This window comes from Epinephelus moara, chromosome 17 (genome assembly GCF_006386435.1).
Source record: "Epinephelus moara isolate mb chromosome 17, YSFRI_EMoa_1.0, whole genome shotgun sequence".
Classification (NCBI taxonomy): Eukaryota; Metazoa; Chordata; class Actinopteri; order Perciformes; family Serranidae; genus Epinephelus; species Epinephelus moara.
The window spans coordinates 3,630,374-3,653,298 of NC_065522.1; the positions used below are offsets into that span (position 1 = coordinate 3,630,374).

Below are 22,925 nucleotides of genomic sequence, written 5' to 3' on the forward strand. Positions count from 1 at the left end.
AAGAGCAGGGTTTGGCTTTAGAATCTTACTGGACGTGACCAGCGCTCTGATGGGTGAAAGTCAGTGTTTGCATGACCCATTCACTGCCCCTCCCAACAGCCCCAGTCGGACTTTCGCCGCCTTAACTTTTGTCCTTGTCCCGCCATGTTTCCCCCCTGACGCCACCAGGCACCATTTAACTATAATGGCAGCATATCATGTCGTCACTGCCCAAGTGCCGGATTTCAACGACTTCGGAGTGAGACCAGGCTCTGTAGGTTGTCTGTGTGGTATTGGATTGAATCATAAATTGGATGAATCATAAATTTGTTCAGTAACAAATGTTACAAATAAAATGGTGAAATTAAGCAAACATGGTATAGGTACAGGTTAAATCCAGTCCTGTGTGGATGGATGGATGGAACAAATTATAAAATAATTAGCAAGTTTGTAGCAACCTGTCGCTGTTTTTCCAGCAGCTTTTTAGGCACAAAAAGTGATTGTTATTTACTGAGACATTGCTGCTTTTCCTGCAGGGATAAGCCTCCTATAATTAATATAATAATAATAATAATTATTATTATTATTAGGCTATTATTATTAATATTAACTCCCATAACCATGTGGTTTTTGTACTGAAAGCTAACCACGCATTACCAGTGTTGTTGAAATGTACAGTTTAACTGTATCTACTACATAATAATGGGCAAATGTATATGTGCTTTGCAGAAACGTACAGTGTCAACATTTTTCTGGCGACTGGCTTGGTTACTGTACTGTTACTGTACCATGACAGCACCTTTATAGACTATAATAAAACAGTCGTAACAAAACACTATGAGATACCAAGATATAAGATGTTAGAATAGTTATAACGATATAAATCTGACCACTGTACTGTATGTTCAGTGAACATTACAACATTACAACGGAAACAAAGGAAGAGAGGGTAAGGAGCTCTATAAAAGGTTGAGATATTCAGAGGTACAGAGGGGAGGGGAGAGCACAGTGGTGCTCTAACGGGATTACTGAAGGACGGACTGTGCATTTTAAGCAGATTCAGGAACACCGTCGGCTCGGCACGGCTACACTACTCTCTGTCATTAATAAACAGCTTCTGTCTCCATCAACATGCGTCTCTAGGCATAACCGAAAAAATACGAGGAAAGAAAAACGTAGAAAAGCCAAAGCTTTGAGATACTTCAGCACTCTCCGTTCAACTGCCTCAAGGCACACAGTTACTGAGAAAGAAGCCGGAAACGGGGGGAGTTTGCCTTCAAAATAAAAGTGTCAAGTGTCTTTGATACTACTATACCCTATTCAAATTTCCTCTATTGTCCTGACCATAATAAGGATCTGTATTTCCAAAGCATTGTATAATCGAAGTGGCAATGGCAGTTTTTCCCTATGTAAATTATGAATTTTGTATTGGTCTGGGACTATGTAAAATTCTATGTGCTTCATTATTTCCAGCACTCATAAAATATGTTTTAAAAAATTGTGATCACTATTCAGAATTAAGTTTAATTCAAATGTTCAATCCAAAGAGAATGAAATTACAATTTAAAAGGGTTGCTTATTTATTAAACATGTAGCCTAAAGTGAGAACCGATGTAAAATACAGATGTGTTTCAGTTTTGGGAGTCAAACTATGGAATGGTCTCAGTGCTGAGCTGAAATTATGTTGCTCTCTGTTGAGTTTCAAAAAAGCCTTAAAATGTAAAAACATTACGGATTATATTGTAAAATAAATAAAATGTAAAATAAGGATTATAATAAAGTAGTGTAAAGTATAATGTATTTAATTATTCATTTACTTATTTATTTCCTTTCTTTGGTAATGTTGATATTCTGGGTTGATATAGGATAGGCAAAAATAAGCCTAGGGCTTTAGCCTATTCCTTTTTCAGTTTTAAGACTATGAAAAAAATTGTGTTAAATAATGTTTGTTTCTCCAGATGTATGCAACACAAATAAAAATTATTCATTCATTCAAAAATGTTTCACTATAGGCTAAAAATCAATTTTTTTTTTTTTTTTTTTTTTTTTTTTACAATGTCACATAATACATTACCACCAAAAATAAAATATTTATTGTTTTCAATTTTCATTCATCCACACTGATCGACACTGCTCCACGTCCACCAGTGCACCACTAGAAAAAATATCCCCTGAAGATTGTTGTGTGTTGTCATGTCATTATACGCAACATCATAGGCCTAGATGGATGCCGGTGATCAGCATATCTGGGACTGCAGTTATCATGTTCAGTGTGTTTTCATTAACATTTATCAATTTAGGCTAGTTATAATGACTGACTCACACGCCATTCTGTTTGTTGCGCAAACCTCAACATTTGTTTATTGTGTTTCATATCACAGGCCCACAAATATTTATCATTCATTCATCTTCTAACCGCTTCATCCTCTTGAGGGTCGCGGGGGGGCTGGAGCCTATCCCAGCTGACATCGGGTGAGAGGCAGGGTACACCCTGGACAGGTCGCCAGACTATCACAGGGCTGACACATAGAGACAAACAACCATTCACGCTCACATTCACACCTACGGACAATTTAGAGTTATCAATTAACCTAATCCCCAATCTGCATGTCTTTGGACTGTGGGAGGAAGCCGGAGTGCCCGGAGAGAATTTTAATACAAAGTGGTAACCACTGTATGTGAATGCATGAGTGGGTCAGGCCTGCAGTTTGAAATGAACTGTAATAAACTGGAGCTTCTGTGCTTTGATTACCTGCTGTGAAACAACATGACTATCATCCATTTAAAATGAACATTAGTTCTTCTGAGCTCATTTTGGTAGTAGTAGTGTAATAAGCAACTTCTCTACAAAAAGAGTACTATTGTAAAGTACCTTATCACTTTCAAATGAAGGTAACCAGTAATACATTACATTTTGAGAATAACCTGCCCAACAGTGCTAATAGGTAACTGTAAACTAGCAATATGACCTCAATGAAGTGTTACATAAACAAACCTCTGACTTTTATTTTGAAAGTCATAACCGGAACCCCATTTTACAGCGTGTGTATCTTGATGCTCCTACGGTACCTGTCAAACAGTCTGTTCTCCTCAGTGTTTCGCCGAAATGCCGGTCGGCTTCAGCCTCTCAGGGCTACAGAGTCCTGGTAGCCTCCCACCTTTAACCCGACGTAGCCTATATATTTAGACGTGACGTTGCGTTAAAGGGGTGAACACCGGCACACTTAACGCTTTGCTTCTCAGTCCCGGAGGATTTGTTCCTCTCTGCAGCGCCCTGCATTGCAACGGAATGGGAGCTGAATGAATTGAAAGTCGGTCGTGGATACAGGCTGATGGACGAGGAACAACAGGAGGAATAGAAGCCTGCAGTAGCCCGATATAGTGTTGAACGCCGGCATGACCTACATACCACAGAGCTTCATGGAGCGTCTTCAGGACATCTCTGCGGATGGATACAGTAACTGACGTCCTGTTCAACCTTGTAACACAGTCATAAGTGACCTTCATTTTTATTTGCTGCTGCAGGACTGTCCATAACAAGACACGTGAATGTGTATACGTTCAATGCAAAATAAGGGAAGAGCATGAAAAGCATTGCATGCTGGATGTTTTGCTAACCTTCTGGAGTCAAGAGGAAACCAAAGGGAAAAATTACTGAAGCAGGTGGCTCTAAAATTTACTCTCGGTATACTGTTGGACTATACACCAGCTTTGCTCTTTGGATTAACCTCCAGCTCATGAGGCCCACAGTGGAGCTGGGATCAAAGGTCCAAAGACAAGCAGGGCTGAAAGGTCTTTTTAAGCAAGCAGCCTGTAGATGCCTTATCCACTCATAAGTGAGAGATTGTATGGCAATCACTAATTATGCTGTGACCAGCAATAAAGTTAACAGCCAAGCATTAAAAAGTGAGGTGCTGTGCAGGAAAAGTCAAAGAGATATTGTTGGCTTTTAGCAACATCAACTGTCGCCATTATGCTTCTGAAATGCGGGCAGCCGTTACCGCTTCTGAAGCATACGGATGTACCGCCTCGGGTTATAGAGAACTTCATCCTGACTGGCTACCGCTTCCCAAACTACAGCCTGAGGGATTGCTTACTATCAGCATTCAGGCCCACTAATGAAACAGGCAACTTCTGGACACACTTCCTCCCAGTTTTCATTTTTTCGTACTATTTTGTGGAGGTTTTTGGTTGGGAAGGTGCGCCACATGGTGACACCCCGTTCTTCTACCCATTGTGGAACTACTTTATTGGGGTGTTCTGTCTGTTAATGGCTAGCAGCATGGCCCACCTACTTAACTCAATGTCTCTGGTGGTTAGAGAAGTCTGCTTCTTTGTGGATTACGGCACTATCAGCTCCTACACGGTTGGCTCATCATTGGCGTACTACTACTATATCCATCCCCGGGCAGGGATAGTGGAGACAGGAGGCCACAATGGCTCCCATATTGACTTGAAACATGAGCCTGCAGGATCTCTAACATCATCCTATGCAATCTCAGATTTCAGTGTGTTCTTTGAGACCTTCTACATCCCGTGCGCGTGTGTTGTTGCAATCATTTGCGTCTTATCTTGCTGCAATACTCGCCAAAGGTGGAGGCGGCACAGATATCTCATCCGAACCCTTGTTTTCCTCCTACCATTCCTCGTGTCTTCCACACCAGTCTTCTACCGCCTCCTAACCAGATCGCCTTATGCCACCAACTCCTCCTCCTTTGCTGCCTCCACCTCCACGGCCAGCTTCTTCTATCGCCACTGCCTCTGGCTGCTGGTGTCAGCCGTCTTCAACATCAGCAAGTTCCCCGAGCGGCTAGCCCCGGGTCACTTCGACATCTGGGGGCACAGCCACCAGTGGTTCCACTGTTGCACCTTTTTGTCCATTCTCGACGAACTTCATATGATCAAGAACGAGGTGAGGGCAATTCTACTTAGCCCAACTCTGCTGCTGCCCCCTGCCACCCTCTCCCACCTACCTGGACCTACTATAGCTTCCACCTACGGGGTGATGCTCCTCCTCCAGACCACCATCATCTCCATCATTGTGTGGTTCTCCTGGTGTGCCAACTGCATCTACGGACCCCAGAGAGACCAGCTAGCTAAGGAACAACCCAAGAAGCACCTGAAATGCCACTGATCACACATATTTTTTTTATCATCCCAACTGTGAAGTAAGAATTGCACATGCATACAGAGTAATGCCGCAAAGAAAAGCGCACAAGTAAAACAATATTTCCCTCCTCATTTCAAGTCCCTCATATGTTCCAACCCCTTAGAGAACATTTTTCAAGCTTTCATAAGCAGAAATCAGGGACAACAGCAGATGAAAGGATTATATTCTGAGCGCACCACAGGGTGGCTGTCTGGTTGAGTGGATATTGAAAGACCTTGCCAGTTCTTTCCCCTGAGCTGCTCCAGCATGTTCCAACAGGATGTCTGAGCAGTGGCGATAATAGCTACCTCTAGGGACTGCACACTTGAGGACACAGGAAAGGTGTTGGTACCCAGGAGAACATGTTTCATAAAACATTTGGCTGATGTGGTTTAAATGTCAGCGTGACAATTTACAGAAGTTGCTGATGTGTAGTCTGTTGTTAAGTAGTTCCTCCTGCTGCACTTCCCCCTTTCTCTGACCTTGAGCAGCATCTTTTTAAAAAAAACTCTCTGCTATGGTTTAAACTGTTGTTTCACATTGACTGAATCTTTTTCTGGGTTATGCTAACCACACCTCTTCTTCTGACTTTCATGAACGCTCACACGCAATCTCATTTCCTCTCTCTTCAAGTGACCCTTGCAGCAGGAAGTGCAGTGGCCTTGACGAAGCAGCAGAAATAGCTGAGAGCTCGTATCAGTCATACAGCAAAGCACTTTCAGCAGGCCAGTCAAACTTGCCCCGTCATTAAGAAGCCATGCTCGCGTTTAACCTTAAGGGATGTGTAACAGTCTGAAGCATACATTGACGTCCTGCTGACATGTTTTGCTGGAATACTTGGGTTATATAGATGTGAGTAGTGTGTATAGTGAATACATCTGCTGTATGATTGGTATTCATTACGCTGATGGCTAGTTTCCAACAGATTATGTTCACACTACATAAAGTCCTTTAGCTCAGATTAAATGTCATGTAAATCAGATGTTTTCTAATCAGTATGAAAAGCTGTTGGACCTGGTAAACACTGTACATGCATATCTTTTTGCAGACAGCTCATGTTCATCATTCAAAAAACATCAGAGCAACAGTGTAAAAGCCTGCTTTGCGAACATAGATGAAATGAGGAAATCAAAGGCTGCTATTTATGTCATGTGATGTATAGCAACCTCTCGGAGTAAAAGCCATACTTTGGAAAAGTGATAGCTGAAATATTGGCAGTATTGTACTGTTGTACTACTTAATCAGGAACTTCCTGAATAGATTTGCACTTCATAGATAGATCAGGTTAATATTTCACCCAGCAGTTTGTAGCTGTCATGTATTTATCATAATAGTTAAGTCACAGAGCTAAGCATACATCTTTCAAAAAAAAAAAAAAACACCCCACAATCTTTGAAAAACCCAGAGGTAATTCAATAGCACTCACAGCTTTTCTGACGGTCCTGACACAATCCTCAGTGACTCTCATACAGGGCCCCTGAAGTCCCTCAAAAGTTGTATTATCGGTTTCATTATTATATCATAGCTCTATACGAAAATACACTTTTCTTGTATTTTACAAAATAAGCAAAGAGAGACGTCATTTTTTGGTTAGCTGGATTAGAAGCAGAAAGGCAGATATGGAAACAGGTTGAATTTTTTTTTATTGTGTTTTATTGTTTTTTTTGCAGCAGACATTTTGACTTGTAATAGTTGGAAAAGCACAGGTGTATTTATTAACATTAATGATAGCTGCATCCTTAGGGGAGGTCCTGACATTGTTCATGCTATCTCGCTTGAATAGCTTACTGGGACACTTAATGGAACTGAGCCAATGCTCATTGTCATATGCTGTAAAGCCCCCCTGAGGCAAATTGCGATTTGTGATATTGGGCTTTATAAATAAAATTGAATTGAATTGAATTAATCTTCAGTTTCACCTGTGCTTTTCCTGCTATGACATGTCAAAATGTCCGCTGTGAAAAAGGTATATTAGAGCTGTCCATTTTTGCTTTTGACAGGCCGACACCCATTAACTAGTAACTAACTAGCTGATATTTAACAACAGCAACAACAAAAAATACAAGAGGCCTTTTGTTTTAATCTGGCGCTCCATTGCCTTAGTGAGCTTTAGCACTGCATTTCAAAGCGCTGTCCATTTAGATTTGGTGTGACCCAGCAATGCTGTTGGGTCAAGACAATGTCATAGCAAGTACTGCAAAATGAGCAGCATCGCTAGCTGTTTAGCTCCTACCAGACCTGGGTGGTGCGCAGTGCTGTAAAGAGTAGCAAAATTAACCTATAGGCAGACATGTTTAACAGCTCCAAAATATCCTCAGGGGTTAACTGATTAACAGTTGACATCTGTAATCCCGATGGACAGAAAATTGAATTTTCAAAACAACATTATGTGTTGTTAAGGATATTGATGCACAATATTGGATCTTTTGCTGATTTCTGATATGCTGTTATATAACAACTTCTATAGCGGATATCGATACATCCACTTTTTTCTGCTGCCTAATTTTAGCGATCGTCAAGTCTTTTCTGTAGTGGAATTATCATTTTATGCATGCATACTCTTCTCGTGATGGCCCACCAGCAGATGGAGACATGAAATAGAATGCTTATCAATGTATATAATCTTCATTCATTGTGCAAAATAAGAAAAATCATGTTGGCCAATTCTGATAGTTCATTTTAAAGCAGATATTGGCCAATACCGATGACGTGCAGATATTATTGTGCATCCCTATTTAAAGACCTTCTGGGTTTGCAAAGATCACTGGGTATTAATTATCTTAGAATGCCTGGGTCTGCAAGAGCCATAAACTGAGGCCACCATGTTGATTAAATGCTAACATTGCCATAGCAGCTTATTTTAAGAAACTTTTAACCACACAAACAGTGTTTAGCCATAAATTGTTAGCTGGTACAGTATGTCATTGCTGTAGCTTCATGTCAGGATAACCCACGTCTGCTTTCCTGTCATTCTTCTTAAATCTGCTACTCAACAGGTTTTGTCAATATATTGTCTAACACATGCTTATGTCAGTGATAAGCATTATGATTCGTTTAGTCTGACAAAATCCTCGTCATGCTAGCTAGTTTTCATTTCTGCTGGGTGATATGTAGTAGTCATTTCTATTCAGTCTGTCTTCAACAAAAATGAATGTGGTGGGTTCAAGAGCTCAAAGTGTAGGTAAACAAGACGCTTAGTGCTGCTGTGTTCCTGAGCCTGACCTCCCTGATGAGGGAAGAGGAAATAGGATTTCAGTACAGAATTATGAAAAAGAGTTCCTTTGTTGTTTTCTTTGCACACTGGAAATGGATCAGATTAATGTATGTTTTCTCTGTGTTTACTTGTTATTCTGTCACGTCCTCTGTGGTGTGTGTCCCGTCAAGCAGTCCTTTTCAGAGGGGAGTTACATCTTACACTGTAAGCTCTTACTCACGTCACATTTACATGTTATTAATTCATGTTGATCACTGTCTAATTTCAGAAATGTTATGATTACTGCTGAATTAGTTCTACTCATATCTGCACATTTACTTATGTTTTGATGCATTCACTTGCACAAGAGAAAGTGTTTAGATGAAAGCTGAGTTGTTAATTATGTACGACACTGGAATGACAACACAAGAACCATATATGTGATAATCATGCTGTTACGGTGCACTTTAAAGCTTCTGTAAAGCTCCTCCAAACGTTCCTTTTATAAGGGTCAGCCCTGCAGTACTGTATTATTTCAGCACATTTCAGGTTTGCTTTCTAAAGAATGAACGATGCATCCAGTATTGAAGCGATGTTTCTACCTCAATAGAGCACATGTGTCACTCTGTCACTGAGAAGAACATCGTAGAAACAGATGTTGTCCACTCATCTTTTTAGACTGTGGATGCCACACTTGAATCTATTAAAGTTCAGTATGTGAATGTTAGACTTAAACACTGCTGTATCTTACCCAGTCAAGCACTCAGAGGTAATTGAGGAACGATACTCATATATTATTTACACATGCATTTAAAGGTCCTGAATGCGACATTCAGAGCATTAATAAAGCAGCAACATTAGTATTTGCTATGTAAAGATATAGCGGAGTAATGGTGTTATAGAAAACTCGCGCTCCCTCTGTGTGTGTTGTAATCCGAGCTGCTTTGTGGGTTGTTGCTGGTCCATATGCCTCTAGTTTGTGTGTGTACCCCACTGGCTAGCTCATCCCCGCTCACACAGCAGTTACCACTAATATCGGGATGGCGGTGACATAGAAACATAGCTAACCCTTTACTTTCCTCCTGGTTAACACTGTTAGCTCTGTCAGCACTGTAGCTATATTGTTTATTGCTGTTTACAGAGTTAGCACCTTTAGCTGCTAGCTGCTGGCTCAGCTACTTCCATGTTGAGAACCATGTGCAGGCAGCTCTGAATTTCGCATACAGCCCCTTTAAATAATGAATAACTAGAGGTGGAGGATAATTATAGATTATGTAACTTAATGCTGAATGAGTGACAGCTCACCTTCATTATGTTAACAGATGTGTCAGATAGTACTAATATGGATGATTTAACATTTATTGAATAAATTATATGGAGAATTGTCATTGTGGGCATTGATTTCTTTTACTGTGTAGAGGTTTATCACAAGGCTTCATGGCCCTAGATTTTAGCCAACTTTGGATCTAGCCATCAGCAGCACTGATACTATTTGCTCCAGAGAGAATATCTGAATTGCATGATTGCATCATGATCCCCAGAGGATGAATCCTTAAGACTTTAATGATCTTATTTGACTTATCATGTAGGGCCACAGATCAAAATTTTGACTTGTACAAACAGTATTCCTCTAAAAATAACGACAGACAATGTCAGTAAACAGTAAAACAGTATTAAGTAGTAGTAGTAGTGGAGTAGTAAAACATTATCATGTACGCATGTGAGCTATGGTTGTCATGCTGTACATTGTCAGCATGGTAACATGCTAAATGTTACACTCAACTGTACAACTGTACCTTTGAGAGAAGATAAGATATCTTTATTTTTTTGTAGGAATTTTGGGTGTTTAGCAGCCTAGGACAATTCATGTTCTACAGTGAACACTTGGTGGATATTTTGACTTCTTTTAGATGAATAAGAAAGCTTTAAAAGAAGCATTTCATGTTTGGAAGCGAGATTCACAGAAAAGACATAGAAACTGTTCACATAATGAGTAAAATGGAAGGGGGGGGGGGGGTCAACATGTTTTGGGGTTAGGGGACCGTGGCCCAACAATCAATAGTCATTGACCAGATAATGTTATCATTCAAGAATGAAATGTGCTTGTAGAGGGACTTATGGGCTTGAACTTTTTGCTTGGTGAATGACAGTCAGGTGCGGTGACTGCATGGATGTATAAAAGTAATGTGTACAGCGTTGGAGGCGGGGCCCTGTTCATTCCCACGAAAGTTGCTCAGTGTCCTCAGGCCAGTCCCCCAGAGGAGCAGCTCAGCCTTGCATCAATTTTTCCCCAGTGGCCACTGACGATATTGCAGCAAAAAAAAAAAAAAAATCCCCTGCGGCCATGGTAGTTCTATATTTGTAAAACCTCAAGCTGAGAAAAGTGATTTAAAAATCTGTGACATCATCACAATGTAAAGTCTATGAGGCGAGCAGGAACTCGCAGGCGGGGCCACCAGGAGAAAACCTACTGCGCATATTCAGTGGGCCATATTCCGCAGACGTAAACCCAGTAGCTAGAAAACTTTTTGAGTGTTTGCGTGAGGTGAGCAACTCCATAGGAATGAATAGGCGTCATCTTGGCATCTGGTTATGTAGGTATGATTAAAATCTATGCCTCAGGCCACGAGGATGTGCACCAAGCTTTTGTAGTGGCCAAACTGTGGAATTACACCATCACATGTCTGTGGCCCAAAAAGTCTTTTCCCATTGACTTCCACAGTGAAAGAGAGGTCTGTAAATTATGGACACATGTTTTTGAGCATCAAAACCCCCACAAAATGACTTCTTTTACTATCCCGGAAGTGGAAAGTCTAGAAAAGGCACACAAGTAAATGATTTCATCCCCATTCAAGTTAACAGAGTGCTGAACTGGAAGTTGCCAGTTCGGCCAGCAGGAGGTAGCTTCTCGATTGCATTCGGCCATCATCAGTCTCTAGTGCACCTGCTTTTGGGGCCGCACGGTGTAGATGCAGTGGTAATCATCAGAGTAATTTTATACCTGGCACTTGAACTGTTTTGGCTTCATGCACTAATGAGAAACTCTCAGAAATAAACTAGCCCTCACCTCCACCACTGTATCCAGGTCTCTTTATACATCCAACGTGGCACATAAAGCTAAAAAGTTCGACTTCCCGGGTGTAAAATAACCCAGATCCTCTGAATTGTTGGGCTCATAGCACATCAGAGACTTGGCCGGCTGAGCGGATAACTTTGGGTCTTGCCCTCCGCATACTCTAATGGGGATAAAATGATTTAATCATGTGGCTCTGCTAGAATATGTTATCAGACCAGATGGATCAAATCCTGAAAGTGAAACAAGTCATTTTGCAGGGATGACGCTCAAAAAATGTATCCGCCAGTTTACAGACGCCGCTTTCCCAATCTAGTTCTATGGGAATAAGTCTTTTACGGCCACATGGCATCATGTGACAGACCCTAAAGTTGTGGTTTCACAATTTGGTTACTATGTCAAATTGGCTTCAAAGTCTAGCACTTGCTGGGGGCCTGGGTGACTGTGCACAACTTCCTGAAGTTGCCAGGTTTGTTACCATCATTACTCTGCAGAGACCAAAACCAGAACTTGTGCTCACTCTTACGTCCACAGTTAAGTGGAGCTACAGTTACAGCTCAACTAGGCCATTTAATTGGACTACTGTCCTTGTCCCAGTATACAAGCACGGGAGTGGAATCGATGTATTGACTGAAGAACTCAGCTATGATAGGTGGTGATATCCCCCCTTTCAGCTTGTTAGTATTGGACCTTTTTCTAGTTGATATATTACATCACAGACCAAACAATCAACAAACAAGTTAGTTAGCTAGCAGCAAACTGCTACCATTGTAGACATCTTTACAGCTCTGTACTTGTCGTCCATCCAAAAATGCACAGCTCTGGATGTAGATTTCGCCATGTTGTTACCGGCTTCTTCTTCTGTTATGCATTTAATGCTATTTGACTTCTGGGTCAAAGCCAGCGCTGGAAACTGTGGGGCATGCTCACAGCACCAAGGCCAGTTTTGGTCCAATTGACTGTATACATGCAGTGACCCAGATCAGTGGCGGCTACTGGTCTTTCAAACAGGGGAAGCTCACTTTAAGTTTACATCATAGAATTTGTCATATTGTAGCGAGGCAGTAAGTTATAAAAGGAACATTTTTTCAACCACACTCATGCCATGTAACCACAGCAAAACACACCTCAAAGATTTTCAGATGGGTTTTAACACCTGAACTGTGTCTACACCACCAGAACTGATTTTCTCTCAAAATAAGTTTCCCGCAAGGAGCAGCACCTTAACACTGGCCCAGGTAACAAACAGTGCTATATAGCAACATTCTCTGAACATTCTCAGATATTACTGAAACACACATTTATTTATATAGCCTATGAATTCTGGCCTCCGCTCCTTTTGCAGAAAATGGTCTGTGACCAACTGCACACACACAACACAACTATAGCTTTGTGATTCAAGGAGCAAACTAAAGACACTAAACAGGGTACAAACTCAATAACGCAACGTTTATGTCTTTATTTACAGTGTGTGTTGTGTGTGTACTGTACAAACAGTGAAAATGAGCTATATCGCTTATGAAAACAAGGAACTCTGGACGACACTCTGTCAGAAGACTCCACTCGCCGATGTGTGTATTTCCAAAGCGCTGTCAGTCACAAAGGGATTCAGCCTTTTAGACAATTCCTCCAATCATCATGGATACACCGAGCGTCCCTTTCGCTTGGCTGCACGAAAAAAACCTGCACGGCGCTGTGTCATAGGAATGCTTGGAGGCTCCACGTCCACCGTGCTGACACAAGAATGTATGACAGGGAGGTCGTGTTTGAAAACTGGTGATAAACAGCTGACGTTTGAACATCATAGTCATGATGTTAAACGCATTCTAGCGCATGTTCAATGTAATGTAAATTCTTATTTTAATGTAAATTCAATAGTGCATATTTGACCATTTCTGCTATGAAATATTAGGGGAAGTTCAGCCTCCCTTGTTGTCTCAGAGCAATCGCCCCTGCTGGAGATACTGCACATGTTGGGTGGATAAAATTATCGGTTGTTTGTCAAGAAATAATTCCCGTTCCTAACTCTACCTAAAACTGCAAATTGTTTTACATTACAATTTTTGTACACAATAAAAAAGCAAGATCCACCTTTGTCCAGTTTCTGTACTAGGCTAGGCTAACCATATCCTGACCACAGGCAAACGTTAGACTGTTAATCATCTTCTCATTGTGAAATAATAAACATATACTGTAGGGCTCTTGCTCAAAATGTTCATCCAAGTTGAGCCTGACGATCTGAGTGTCAGATGTCCTAAAATGGCCCCTGTTATGTTTTCTTGTGTGTAATGAGCAGCAGCTTCTCATAGCTGCTATACCTTTAGTCTCTGACTTAGACGGTTAGGTGGAGTGAGGTTTGTGGTTTTAAAGTTTTGAATAATTCAAATGTTTTCAAATGAGTTGTGTCCATTTGCAAGTCCAGCAATGCCTCAGCTTTTAAAGTGTGTGTAGTTCTGCGTGAGTGTGTGCACACACTGTACATGTGGCAGGGTCATGCGTGTGGGCAACACGTGCAGCTGGCTTTTTGTGTCTGACTCCACTCCTCCCCCACACTGGCTTCTTCCATCCTCTGTCTGTTTTTACTGTGGAAATCTGAGCCACAAACAAGTGGCTGGTGAAATATGAGATCCTCCAAGAGGAGATCTACTGCTGAATCAACGACCAATTATGTCTCACAGAGAAGAGGCTGCAGAATAACCGCAGGAAACATGTCTATGTTGCACATAAAAAAGCAAAAATCCTGTAACAAAAGTAAATTTAACAGAGTCAAGAGTGGCGAGAGATTAAGAATGAATGAGATGGGCAGGAAGAGGAGGATGATCAAGTGTCATGTATCCACAGTTTTCACTGTGGCAGCCTGCCACAGGTCATCCTCCCCTATTTAGAGGTATCACTTTCTCTGTTTATTATGCAGGACAGGTGCTTGTCGAAGTAGAAGTACAAACGCGGTCTTTGCTTTCATTGTTTTCTCCAGCTGTTTCATCATAATCTAGTCAGATTCAATTTTTTGATGCACATCTACAATGTTTCTATTTGGTGTAACAGTACAGCCATAAGATCAGGACCACAGCTTTGAGGACACTGAGGTCTGTATTTTTCTGGGAATCTGGGCATTTTGTTAAGAATTAAAGGGAAAAAAAGAAACTGCTATTTTTTAGGCCACTTTCACTGTTTTTGTTGACTCATTTGGTCGCATTCATGAAATGTTGGTAAATCTTTGAGTAGATTGCACATAAAAAACCTTGGTATTAAAAACCTACACTGGATTTAGGAAAACTCGGATTTGATCATAAGCACGTATGTATGTTCATGAATGCCAATCATAAATTGACATCACACTTCCACTAGTCAGCAATTAGCATAAATCCCCGCCCTTGAATAGCCAGTGACCACCATATATGGAGGTGATAATTACTATGGATAGGTGCATCCTGTCACCCTGCGAACATGAAGCAAACAGAGAGAGAGAGAAAAAAAATAAATTCATTAGTTAATTTGGGTGAAGTGGAGTTGAGAAAAAAATAAATATATATATACAGTACACATATATATGTATATATATATATATATATATATACAGTACCAGTCAAACGTGTGGACACACTTTCCCATTCAAGTAAATGGGAAAGTGTGTCCAAACTTTTGACTGGTACTGTATATATATGTATATATACACAGTGGCTGTATCAAACTCTGAATTTTGTCAGATAATTCAGATTCGGTCATTTAATATGAATATAAAGGCTGAGCAGGATGTTCAGTGTGACAGCGGCATTCATGTAGTGAACAAGTTAACTGTGCAAACAACAGATAGGCAACGTTCAACAACATTTTTTCCTGGCACTAGATCTCAAACAAAAACCAGAAACTGTGTCGTATTAAGCTGCTGCGAGCTGTAAATTCACCACTTCCAGGTAGCAAAGACAAGATAATGTTATCTTGGAGCCTTATGGAAAGTTTCTCCTCCTTTGTGCGGCTGCATCATGCCGGCAGTTGACAATTCCAAAGAGCAGTGTGAAGTGCTCACTCTGCAGCTAAATCTGGGGACCAAAACAGTGGATGGAGTTAGTGGATGGTGTTAACTTCATGGCCTCTGTTGTAAGAACCATCCAAGAAGTTAAACCAAAATGATTCGGTATGAAACTTGATGCAAAAAACGCATAATACACACACATACACACAAAAAAAACCATGACAGCAACAGAAGGCTCTTCCCAGTCACAGCTCTATGCTGCAGACGAGCGCATTGCCTGCATCATAGTGTTTGGTCAGTAACGTGGGTCTCACAGTCTCACCACTCAAACAGAAGATAGGGAGTTCTCTTTCCTAACTGAATCAAGTGGGAACGGGATGCCAGAAATGTAGAAAACACATGTACTGAGTTGATTTAAGTCGATTCATTAACATTTTTAGGAAACCTACTCTGAAGCTTCAAACGGCTAAATGCCAACAAATTTAGCTAAATGTATTATATTTATAATCTTTTGTCATGTTTAACTTATGTGTTTCAAAAGTGTCTGTGTATTGTGAACATAACCGAGCACAACACAAGTTAAAACTGTAATTTCTAAAATGACAAGCAATATTTATGTGTATTCCTTATTTAGCCTACACAAGCAAGATCAGAGCTACTAACATATTGATGAATGCCAAAATACATGTAAATTTCCTTCTGCGCACAGTTTACACAAAAATTCATTATGTTCACATTTTATGAATGAGACCCCATTGTATTTTGGTATTCTGAGCAAAGGCTTTGAAATAGCATTTAGACTAGACCAGGGGGTTTCAAAGTCTGACTCTGGGCCCCCCGAACAAAATTGTACCCCCAACACCCCTCATCTACATATTAGTGACTTCTGTAGCTCCTGTGATTGTTGTTGATGATGTTTGGGAGATGACTTTGCTCTATGATTTGGGAGTACATAGAGCGGTGCTGGGATGACATTTTTCTGTAGGCCAAAAGAAGTTAGCATCCCCCCGTTGCCCTCATCAAAAAGCCTATGGGATTTTAGATTATTTCCGAAAATAAGCTTTGAGGCAAACAAATGTTTATGATACTTACACGTTCTGTTCAGCAAGATAATCTCCACAAATGAACACCACTGTTATGATTTTTGAAGCCTGAAAAAGCTAACGTTAGGCCAGGGGGTCAGCAATCTTTAGTATCAAAAGAAACATTTTTGACCAAAAATAATAAAAACAAAACCTCTTTTAGCCATATAATGATGGTAACACAGACTATTAACCCTAAACTAGCCAATCAATATTACAAGTGGGTCAAAGTAAGCATTCATTATTATGTTTTACCTCAAGGTGGCTATTCTGTAGTGAGCAATTTATGATTATTTGGAACTTTAACTTTGCACAGCTGCCAGTGAAAGCAAATGCAGCTGTCCACAAATTATTAAATTCTCTTTTCCCCTCTGAAATTTCACTTTTCTGGATTTGGAATCCATAGCTAACCTAGCAAGGGAGCCACTGCTCTTGAGGTTTGGCAAAATTTGGAGATGACGAAACAATTTTTTTGTATTTGATGCATGGCTGCATAATTTCTTTAGGCCTACAACGATGATAAACGGAAATTAAAATGCTAAAAAAAAAGCCATTATATGTTTCAATATGATTTTTTTTTTCAAAGCCACAGGGAGCCACTGAAAAACGGCCACAGAGCCACATCTGGTACCAGAGCCACAGGTTGTCTACCTCTGCATTAAGCTATAAACAAACTACACCACATCGGCATGACTTAACGTCACCACCATTATGAGGCTGTAAAGCCTGGCAGTTCAAGGTTACAGTGACCTTGACCTTTGACCTACGACCTACGACCACCATCTAATCAGTTCATCTATGAGTCCAAGTGAATGTTTGTGCCAAATTTGACAGAATTCCCTAAAGGGGTTCTTACGATAATGCATTCCTGAGAATGAGATGGATGCAGGGTCACACTGACCTTGACCCTTGATCGCCAAAATCTAATCAGTTGATCCTCGAGTCCAAGTCAATCTTTGTGTCAAATTTAAAGAAATTCCCTCAAGGATTTTTTTTCCAACTCTTGACTTGTAAATGCACACCCCCAACTTCATTAATAACACATCATTTTCACATTTAGTTTGACTGAAATACAACAATGCTGGTCATGTTATCAGCCTCTCAGTACAGATCCATGTGTTCCATGTCATTAACACTCTCAGTGCTCCATCTAGCTGCTAAAATGAGCAGTTAGATCACAGGGACAATATTCCCCCTCACTGTATGAAGTAAGGCCATAATATCCAAATATGCCCAAATATGCCAGACTCTCCCTGCTGACCCATTCCGTTTGCAGATGATGCCCAGGTACTGCTTCACTGGCATCATTGTTACAGTGTACAGTTCTGAGTGGTGTGTCCAAGTGGTGTTGCTGTTTTTTGAAACTGTTTTTAACATTACCGGCACTGCACTCTCCTGGCTCAAATCCTACCTCTCTAACAGATGTGAGTTCATATTCAGGATTGGACATTTGGTCCCCTCCTGTTCACCCTGCACATTCTCCCCCTTGGTCAAATAATCCACTGTCATGGACTTCAGTTTCACTGCTTTGCAGACGACATTCAGCTCCACATCTCCACCAAAGCCATCACTCTTGCCACTCACTCAACCCTCACCAGCTGCATCACTGAAATAAGATCCTAGCTCTAAACAACTTCCTCAACTTAACTGTGACAAATCAGTAGTCATCATCATCATCGGTCCCAAATCTCTTATCAAATCCAGCCATAACGTCTCCCTCTCCATATATGGCTCCACTGTGCTCAGACCTCCACAACCTGCCCCCCCCCTACCTGTCTGAGCTCCCTCCCGCACTCTCAGGTGTGCCGATGCCAACTTCCTGTCCACCCCCCCACCAGTACTAACCACCGCACCTGGGGTGGGGGGGGTAGGGCCTTCTCGATTACTGCTCCCACTCTCCTTAATTCACTCCCTAAAGACATCAGAGACTCCCTCTCACTCTCCACCTTCAAGACATCTCTCAAAACACACCTCTTCAAAACTGCCTACAACCTCTAAAAGTTGTATTCTTACTCTCCCTCTTTGCGGTCTTTCCCTTCTTATGGATTATTTCATCTTTGTATTGTTTTTTTCCTTTGCTTTGATGTTATTTTATGTAAAGCCTCTGAGTATCCAGAAAAGTGCTATATAAATCCAATGTATTACTATTATTACCCCAGCAGAAGCCTTTGCTCAACTGCTGTGGGTACAATCAATGTAAAACACCATACTGTCTCTATTTCAGTGCTTTAAAAAGTATTAAACAATGGAAAACTAGAAAGTAATATGAAGATTTTGTAGGCTATGTCAGTGTCAATTGTTTTTGCAAAGTGTTAACAAAATGATAACGTCATAAATGGAGGTGGCTGTGGCTAAGGAGGTAGAGCGGGTCGTCCACCAATCAGAAGAAGCTCCTCCAGTCTGCGTGTCGAAGTATCCTTGAGCAAGATATTAAAATTGCCCAAATTGCTCCCAATCAAATCAATCAGATAAAATCAGGCTTTAATTGTCATCTCACCAACATACAACAGTAATGCTGGTAAAACGAAAGTGTTTGCAGGGGGTGGTTCCAACTCTTAATTAATAAATACTAATATCATAAATAGACATCAATAAAATACAATCAAACCCTAAATATCCAGCAATAAATCACAAACTAAAAGTCCAGTATGACACTCACACATCAGCAGTGACCATTTTCAGAAAAAGTGACAATTGGCATTTGGCATTTAAAGTGACCATGTGCAGTGATGTGTAGTATGTATAAGGTACATGGAATGGAGAGTCCAGTTTAACTGTTTAGCATCGTAACAGCCTGTGGGAGGAAGCTGTTAAGCAGTCTACTGGCCCTAGACTTGATGCTGCGGTAGCATTTGCCTGATGGCAGCAGTTCAAAGTGCCTGTGGAGAGGATGTGAAGGATCCCTGATGATGCCCTGGAAGGGGGGTAGTGGCACTCCAATGATCCTCCAATGGGCCTTTTTGTCTGACACATTGCAGCTGGCATACCAGGTGGAAATACAATATGTCACAACGCTCTCAACCACAACTCTGTAGAATGTAGTGAGTCTGGGACCAGAGACCTCATTCTCAGCGCTGCACTAGCCGAGGAACTCAACCACTTCTTCAGCCACCATGCGGGAGACACCACTGCGGGAGAGACCACTGCCCCAGTACCTGCATTACCTACAAACAACCAGGCACTTACTCTGCAGCCATATGAGGTGAGGCGTGCATTCAGCCATATCTACACATGGAAAGCAGCTGGCCCAAACGGTGTCCCGGGACGTGTCCTCAAAGACTGTGGTATTCTGTGTGAAGACGCTGTGGTATTCACTGACATTTTCAACATATCTCTGTCACAGTGCTCTGTCCCCACCTGTCTTAAAACCTCCACTATTGTGCCACTACCCAAACAGTCTACAATAACAGGCTTCAATGACTACCAGCCAGTGGCTTTAACACCCATTGTCATGAAGTGCCTGGAGAGATTGGTGCTGAAAAACATCAAGGCTGCTCTCCCAAACACACTAGATCCCCATCAGTATGCATACAGACCAAACCGATCAACAGATGACGCCATCTCCACTGCCCTCCACACTGTACTGCTCCATCTGGAAAAACCAAGAACATATGCATGGCTGTTGTTTTTGGACTACAGTTCCGCATTCAATACAATCCTTCCAAGCAGACTGTTTCACAAGATGTCCGACCTTGGCCTCCATCATAACATCTGCCTGTGGATACGAGACTTCTTAACCAACCGGCCACAGTCTGTGAGAATGGGCCCCCACCACTCCTCCTCTTTGTCTCTCAGCAAAGGAGCCCCACAAGGTTGTGTCCTGAGCCCCTTCCTGTACTCACTTTACACACAACTGCACAGCCACCCACAACACCAATGTCATCATTAAATTCGCAGATGACACAACAGTGGTGGGCCTGATCAATGAAGGTGATGAGACAGCTTACAGGGAGGAGGTCTGGAGGCTGACTGAGTGGTGTTCAGTAAACAACCTGGCTTTGAACACTAAGAAAACAAAAGAAATGATCGTTGATTTCAGGAGGAAGACAAATGATCATCAGCCGCTGGAGATAAATGGACAAAGTGTGGAGAAGGTGGCAACTTTTAAGTTCCTGGGCACATACCTTTCTGAGGATCTTACATGGGCACACAATACTCACTGCCTGATCGGTAAAGCACAGCAGCGACTATACTTCCTGAGGGCTCTCAGGAAGCTCAACCTCCCACAACACCTGCTGCTGTCCTTCTACCACTGTTCCGTGGAAAGTGTGCTGACTTATGGGATCCTTGTGTGGTATGGCAGCAGCACTGCAGCTGATAAAAAGGCCCTGCAGAGGGTTATCAAAGCTGCACAGAAAATCACAAAAACACACCTACCCACCCTGGAAGACATTTTCAACTCCCGCTGTCTTCAGAAAACTACCAACATTCTGCAGGATCCATCCCACCCAGCCCATCATCTGTTTGAGCTTCTGCCCTCAGGCAGGCGTTACCGGACAGTTAAAACCAGAACCACCAGACTGTTAAACAGCTTTTATTCCAGAGCCATCACCACATTGAACACAAGCCTACAAACCCGAACCCATACCTAACAACACATACACCTCATAAACACAAAGTGCAATAAATGAACCTGTGCAATATAACTATAAATGTGAATGTATCTATGTTGTCACTTTTTTTTGTATGACTGAGTGACTATGTATGTGTATGGTTGTGTGTAGTATGTATGTATGTATGTATTTTATCTCGCCATTTTTTTTTAACTTTTTATTTCTTTTAAATGAGCTCCGTTCTCTGCCTTGGGGTTTGAATTTCGTTGTATTCTATACAGTGACAATAAAGGAATCTATCTATCTATCTATCTATCTATCTATCTATCTATCTATCTATCTATTCCCTGTACATGTCTTCGTTGTTCATGTGGATGTGCCCCACAACTGTGGTGTCATCCACAAACTTGAAAATCTGGTTCCCCTGGTGTCTCGCTACACAGCCATGTTTAAGCAGTGTAAACAGCAAAGGGCTTAGTACACAACCTTGAGGGCATCCTGTGCGCAGCATATTGTGTTGGAGGTCATGTTGCCAACTCGGACTGGCTGAGGTCTCTCAGTCAGAAAGTCCAGGATACAGAGACAGGTGGTGGTGTTAACGACGAGTTGAAGCAATGTATCTGTTAGTCTCTGGGGAATGATGGTGTTAAACACTGAACTTAAGTCCATGTACAGGATCCTGGTGTAGGTGTGCGGTCCAGGTGAGACAGGACCGAGTGAAGCATGGTGGATATGGTATCCTCCGTGGAAGCCTGGTGTTTCCTGTGCCACTGAGGTGCCCCTGTGGTTGTGGCTGTTCCATCCGTGTGTGAGTGTTTAAAAAAACTGAGGGTGCCATAGAGGGTAGCACCTACTATGGCAGCCTCGGCCATGAATGTGTGTGTGTGTGTGTGAATGGATGAATGTGATAGTGGAAAAAGCGCTTTAAGTGGTCAGATGACGAGAAAGTCGCTATATAAGTGCAGTCCAATTACCATAAATGAGGTTGTTGTCGAAAATAACTCCATGGTGACAGATGTGTGGGGAGGAATGCAGAGTAGAGTTATCAATAGTGAGGCAGAAGTTGTAAGTGGTTTTGGTGATGGGAAAAGTGTCAGACAGTGGTGCAAGTACGTTATGATGGACCCCAGTGCAAGCTATTGTGCAAGTATTGTCTTGACACAAATAAACTAAGCACAAAAAGTAAGGAAATTTGTGTTTGGTAGATTATTTCTTTGTAACAATGCTTCTTGGCAGTCATTCATATACCATTGGAAAGCCTGTTTATTTCCCTTTTAAATGGTGCCACATTTGTAAGGAACATGCAGTTGAGGGATGAGCAGCAGGGCTGTGGGTTGCGCCCATGAAAAGTTTGGGAAATAAACAGGCTTTCCAACGGTATAAGATTAATTGCCAAGAAGCATTGTTACAACAAAGAAATAATCTACCAAACACAAATTTCCTTGCTTTTTGTGCTTAGTTTAGATACTTGACATTGTACAACATCAACAGGCATACTACCCAGCAATCATCACACATATCTGACAAAAATCTCAAAGAAAGTAGGCCTCTAATCATTTAATTGGATACTTTTTATGGTGTATTTATAGATTTTATAGCTTATATAGAAAAAAAGCATATCACTTTGTTTTAGATAGCTACTATTTCAAAAAGTAAAAAGAAAATAGAAAACCATGACACATTTGGGTTTGTCTTTTTGAAGACATATGAGCAAATGGCATCGTTTTTAAATTAATAATATTCTTTTTTTTAATAATTTTTATTTGAACACAGGTATATTTCCAAGGTGGCAATCTGAATCACTTGCAGGGGCCCGATCTCTCTACTGGCCCCTCCACCCCAGGGGCCCCAGTGCAATCACACTGCCTGCACTGTCTGTATTTACACCCCCTGCTGTCAGACCCCCCCAGCAGATTTGACTCC

At 41.4% G+C, this 22,925-nt stretch overlaps 1 protein-coding gene across 1 annotated transcript; it reads left to right on the plus strand.

Annotated features, from left to right (window-relative positions):
* Window positions 1-2,118: 2,118 nt before the first annotated feature.
* On the plus strand, window positions 2,119-10,303 carry paqr9 (progestin and adipoQ receptor family member 9). The gene has a single exon (XM_050066972.1). The coding sequence runs from the start codon at window positions 3,953-3,955 to the stop codon at window positions 5,111-5,113; it is 1,161 nt and encodes a 386-aa protein (XP_049922929.1). The 5' UTR covers window positions 2,119-3,952; the 3' UTR covers window positions 5,114-10,303.
* Window positions 10,304-22,925: the final 12,622 nt, after the last annotated feature.